At 43.5% G+C, this 6,000-nt stretch overlaps 1 protein-coding gene across 3 annotated transcripts in view; it reads left to right on the forward strand.

The window, feature by feature from the left end:
* soat1 (sterol O-acyltransferase 1) overlaps nt 1–4,029 on the forward strand; it is a 35,525-nt gene extending 31,496 nt beyond the window's left edge. For 2 of the 3 annotated variants that reach the window (XM_060932629.1, XM_060932632.1), the window contains 7 exons: nt 73–118; nt 242–371; nt 506–603; nt 822–920; nt 1,005–1,140; nt 1,234–1,379; nt 2,007–4,029. In XM_060932629.1, the coding sequence (XP_060788612.1) occupies nt 73–118; nt 242–371; nt 506–603; nt 822–920; nt 1,005–1,140; nt 1,234–1,379; nt 2,007–2,078 (727 nt within the window). In that variant the 3' untranslated portion in view covers nt 2,079–4,029. The remainder of the gene's footprint in view (nt 1–72; nt 119–241; nt 372–505; nt 604–821; nt 921–1,004; nt 1,141–1,233; nt 1,380–2,006) is intronic. The other variant, XM_060932631.1, reaches the window with a different exon arrangement.
* The last annotated feature ends 1,971 nt before the right edge of the window (nt 4,030–6,000 follow it).

Consider the following 6,000-nt stretch of genomic DNA (forward strand, 5'->3'; position numbering starts at 1 on the left):
ACACACACACACACACACACACACTTTCATTGCTGTTGTCGGGAACCAGCCTCATTTGTTTTCTCTTGTTAGGAATCCGTGTGTACGCTGGAGTTACGTGGCAACCAAGTTATTACAGGTAGGAGCTGATGGTGGGTGTGTGTGTGTGTGTGTGTGTGTGTGTGTGTGTGTGTGTGTGTGTGTGTGTGTGTGAGTGAATGAGATGACCCTAACCTTTACCCCTGTGTCGCTGTTGCTACAGGTGTTGGGCTGTTTGTTCTACGCCTATTATGTGTTTGTGCGTCTCTGCATCCCTCAGTTTCGCAGCGTGAGCATGCAGCTGTTCAACCTCAGAGTGATGGTGCTCTGCATCTTCAACTCCATCCTGCCAGGTACACACTAATGGGGTGTGTATGTGTCTTTTGAATCGGTTTGTGGTTGCCATGGAAGGTAATAAGTTGTATTATTTGCCATTTAAATAAGTTTTTGTGTGTGTGTGTGTGTGTGTGTGTGTGTGTTCATGCAGGAGCACTGATCCTCTTCTTGGCCTTCTTTGCCTTTCTGCATTGCTGGCTCAATGCATTTGCAGAAATGCTGCGCTTTGGAGACCGAATGTTTTACAGGGTCAGAAAAATAATTACAGACCTTTACAGACCATTACAGACCATTACAAAAGAATGAGTTTGTTACCATTAATCTTTGCAAATCTTTTATAGTTACCTTTATAAACCATTCACAGACCTTCACAAACCAACACGATACACTCTCGCTGGTCGGACTGAAGAAATGTTGATGTTTCTTGCCGATTAATGACTGATGATTTAAACTCTTTGAAACCACAGGACTGGTGGAATTCAACATCATTTGCCAATTATTACCGCACGTGGAACGTTGTAGTGCATGACTGGCTGTATTACTACGTCTATCGAGACTTCCTGTGGGTAAGTTACATTATAAAAATAGATCAGAATATACTGGGTGTATAATATTTATCACTCGTTCATTATCCTGGTTCATGTCCACAGATGACACAGAAACGTTTCCGAGCGACGGCCATGTTTATTGTTTTCACCGTCTCCGCTGTGGTTCATGAGTACGTTCTGGCCGTGTGTTTCGGGTTCTTCTACCCCGTCCTCTTCTGCCTCTTCATGTGCTTCGGAAGTGAGAATCTCTTGTGTGTGATATTAATTGAGAATGTGCTGGTGTTCCTGATGAACACTGTTTTTTAACAACCCTTTGATGTCGTCTCCTCAGTGATGTTCAACTTCATCCTGCATGACCGGAGGACCGGGCCCGTGTGGAACATCATCGTGTGGACGGCTCTGTTTCTGGGTTTAGCAGTTCTGCTGTGCCTGTACTCTCAGGAGTGGTACGCTCAGAAATACTGCCCCCTGCAGGAGGTAAACACGACTACACCCTGCACTGCGTCTCATCAGGATGGATGATTATTATCTCATCTCATCTCATTATCTGTAGCCGCTTTATCCTGTTCTACAGGGTTGCAGGCGAGCTGGATCCTATCCCAGCTGACTACGGGCGAAAGGCGGGGTTCACCCTGGACAAGTCGCCAGGTCATCACAGGGCTGACACATAGACACAGACAACCATTCACACTCACATTCACACCTACACTCAATTTAGAGTCACCAGTTAACCTAACCTGCATGTCTTTGGACTGTGGGGGAAACCGGAGCACCCGGAGGAAACCCACGCGGACACGGGGAGAACATGCAAACTCCACACAGAAAGGCCCTCGCCGGCCACGGGGCTCGAACCCGGACCTTCTTGCTGTGAGGCGACAGCGCTAACCACTACACCACCGTGCCACCCCATGATTATTATTATTATTATTATTATTATTAAAATTAAATTATGGGTTTATCTGAATATAAATGCTCTCGTTCTGTTGCGTTTGTTTACCAGGTCAGATTAAAAAGGCGTGTAATCTCTGATATGGTGAAGTTTTCTGGAAGGTGATATTTATTTTTATGTCTGACTGTGTGTTGGTTTATTTTGGTGTTTTTCAGCCTTCCTTCCTCGACCTGCTGAAGCCGCGATCGTGGACCTGCTACCTCCAGACCAGCCGTGCTGTCGTCTGACTTTTTTTTTTAACTCTCGACAAGTCAGAGGTACACTGAGAGACAGACAGTCATAATAGATTAATTTTAACTGTTTTTAACAAAAAGGCATTGGGTAGGTATTAAATATTTTATATCCATGTGTGTAATATACACACACTGTCAATTTTCGGTCCGTTTCAGTGTTGAATTATTTCTTATTGCATTGCGTTTATTGGATGAAAGGTGGCGCTGTTTCATAAAATTAGTGAATAGTCCAGTTAATGTGTCCAGTCCAGAATATGTGTCTCGAAAGCGTGCTCTGATTCAGCTTTACAATCAACAAACCCTGTGATTGGAACGTTCATGAAGACGATGCTCTTAAAAAGGGTTCCTGAAGAGGGCGTAAAGATTCTGGCATTAAAGAACGGAGAGAATACTCCTTTAAAAACAAAACCACCCTCTGCTGTCAGAGTTACGGATCGCTGTGACCTTATTCTGGACGTGCAGCAGGTTACAGGTGCAGGACAATAAACAGAAGTGTAATTACAGATTACAGATGTACATCCGTGATCATCATTAAATGACCAGCAGATTGTGCAATGAAAGTGTATCGAAGGTTTATTGCTTTAATTAAAGCACTGTTCGGGCTGGGCCTTGGCTCAGGGTTCTCCCAGCAGTAAATCTCCCCTTTAATCATAAATATTGCTATAGTTTAATTTTACAGTGAAGGTTTTTAATGATTCAGAGTGTTGCTGTATAGTGATTTAATGATTAGGGAGCGCTCTCTCTCTGCGTGATGTACAGGTCTCTTGTGGGGTTTTTTGTTTGTTTGTTTTTGAGAAGAAATAAAGCAGGTATTATTTGGTGCATGGGCTGGAGCCGAGGTACAGCGTTTATACTTTACTGTAAAAACAGTATAAAAAGATTCTATATGAGTCATGACGAATAGAATCAAGATGCACCAAGAATTGTTATTCACATCATGGAAATCATGTTTAATCATCAGGTGGGCTGAAGATTCCTGTGGTTTTCATTGCACTTCCTGAACACCTTCATATTTTCAAAAAAGACGACTTCAGTTCAGTGTAGAAATCAGCACTGGCAACTCTTCAATTTGCATATTCATTAAACATATTCATTAAATCACTGTGATCATTTGCATATAGAAACATGATACATCAAGAAGCAAGATTTTCTGAAGATGAATAGAAATAGTTTTAGCAGAATAGAAAATATTTATTAACAGAAGTCGTCTCTGGCCACAGAACCGCAAACTAACGCAAATATTTTCACAATTCTAGAATTTCTATCCATGCAGATACATGGAATAAATGTCACTTTTATGTCTAATATCATCAGGAAAAGACTTTAAAATAAAAAGCCCAGAAGTGTGCAGCTGGATAAACAATAACGCTCCGTGATGTTTCAGTGTCCGTCTCTGACATGATGCTCGTTTTATATAAAGCCAGTAATGCCAGTTTGTCATCATCGCTGGTAGAAACACTTTCTCTGATTTACCTCTTAAGGTCCTGATGTTACATCATGATTATACTGAATATCTTCACTCTGAAAGCTAACACTTACTGATTTTTTTTTTTTAATTTTTTTTTACTTTTTTCCATTTTTCGACTGTAATATCTGTACCACAGTGACGTATTTGATGGTTTTCTGAAATTGGGTTTTCCACTGGTCACTGGTAAACGATCGATGATGCCGTTTTGTAGAAAGAGTTTTTATTGCTCTATTTTGTAAATCTTGTAATGCCTTTTAAAATGCTACAGGACTTTGGAAGAGTGAAAAACAAACCTGTATTTTAATGCTAATTGAAATGAGTGACTTTGTAGAAAAAAAAAAACCCAATCCATAATGCAGTGCATAAAGAAATATATTTGAGCCGTCACTGTTTTCTATAATGATTGCACACAGTGTTGGAAATTTCAGGAAATAAACCAGGTGAATTATTTCATGGTCAGGTTTATCTGCAATAAAACAGTTGTGTGTCTTGATTTATTATTATATACCGTGTGTGTGTGCACACGCATGCGCATAGTCATGTGAAAAAATAAATACATCCCATGGTAATTGTAGATTTTTTTTCAATATATTTGAACAAACATACATTTCACTCTCTTTAATAGATAAAGGTGATTATACTCCAACATACAACACATGTTGTTGTATACAACACAATGGCAACCTTTGTCTGGGAAGGATTAAGTTGGTCAGCCACCAACCACTCTCCACCTGGCTGCAACATTGAGTGGCTGGTCACCAAAATCCAAGAAACATCTGTTTGTAAATGTATACAAGCCCCCAGCAACAGCGCTGACTGTATCATCACTTCCACCTGTGCCTGCTCCTGCCATCTATGCAGGTGACTTCAACTGCCAACATACAGATTGGGGTTACAACCCCACATCACATGATGGTGAAGTGCTGAGTGAGTGGGCTTCTAACATTGAAGCACTGCTGCTCTTCGACCCAAAAGAGCCCCCAAGATTCTTTTCTGCACGCTGGAACTCTTACACCAACCCAGACCTGGCCTTCACCGTATGCCGCAGTAATGACCTGAAACCGGAGAGACATGTCTTGGACAGGTTCCCTCGTTCACACCACCGGCCATCCATCATTAAAGTACCATCGCTGGTACAGCCGGTAGCTGGCAAACCGGTTAGGAGATGGAATTTCAGGAAGGTGAACTGGCATTTGTTTATAGCAGAAATGGAAAGAACTACTGCTGGACCCCAAAGCAGCTGATGTGGATGCTGCATATGCCGCTGACTGTAAAGTCCTCTTAAGGGCAGCAAAGCACAACATCCCACGTGGTTACAACAAGAACTACATCCCGGGCTGGGATGAGGAGTACAGCTGCCTGCTGCGCCAACACCAGCAAGCGAGCACTAGGGAAGAAATGGATGCAACAGTAACAATCTTACTACAGAAGCTGGACGACACCTGAAGGACTAGGTGGACTGAAGTAGTGGAATCTATCAACTTCACCCACTCTAGCCGGAAGGCATGGCAGACCATCAACCTGCTCTCAGGGAGAAAAACTAGATAGAACTCAACGCCAACGGCGTCGATGGGGATGCCTCCACCCGATAGACTACATGCCTTATTAAGTTGTGATTTGGGGATGGACATTTGACCTCACAATAATCGTGACCTGGTGAAATTACTTGTATCAGCCTTGGAGACCTTGTGTTCACAAGGTTTTCAGACAGACATTTGACCTCACAGTGACCCTGACCTTAGACCTTCTCATCTCATCTCGTTAGCTGTAGCCGCTTTATCCTGTCCTACAGGGTCGCAGGCAAGCTGGATCCTATCCCAGCTGACTACGGGTGAAAGGCGGGGTTCACCCTGGACAAGTCGCCAGGTCATCACAGGGCTGACACATAGACACAGACAACCATTCACACTCACATTCACACCTACGCTCAATTTAGAGTCACCAGTTAACCTAACCTGCATGTCTTTGGACTGTGGAGGAAACCGGAGCACCCGGAGGAAACCCACGCGGACACGGGGAGAACATGCAAACTACGCACAGAAAGGCCCTCGCCGGCCACGAGACTTCTGCGAACATCTGGTACACCCGCCAGTCACTTTTGGTCAGCGGTGACCAATACCAGATATCTGTTTCAAGCGACTTTCACTACAAGCATAACATCCCAGATGACATAGCGAGACCACCGGGCTCTCCATGGATTGTTATCGGGTCTAGGAGGCGGTGCAGACGGAGGAGGGAGAGGAAGTAGAAGCGGGGCCGCAGGTCCGGTGCTATACTAAGGCTAAGAAAACAACCACACAAGCCACCTCTACCGAGCCTGTATCTCTCCAATGCCAGGTCTCTGGTGCATAAAACGGATGATCTGGAATTACAACTTGCTGGAAATCGCTATGTTCGTGACTGCTGTGTTTTAATCATCACTGAAACCTGGCTTCATCTGGAAATACC

This window comes from Neoarius graeffei, chromosome 10 (assembly GCF_027579695.1).
Source record: "Neoarius graeffei isolate fNeoGra1 chromosome 10, fNeoGra1.pri, whole genome shotgun sequence".
NCBI lineage: Eukaryota > Metazoa > Chordata > Actinopteri > Siluriformes > Ariidae > Neoarius > Neoarius graeffei.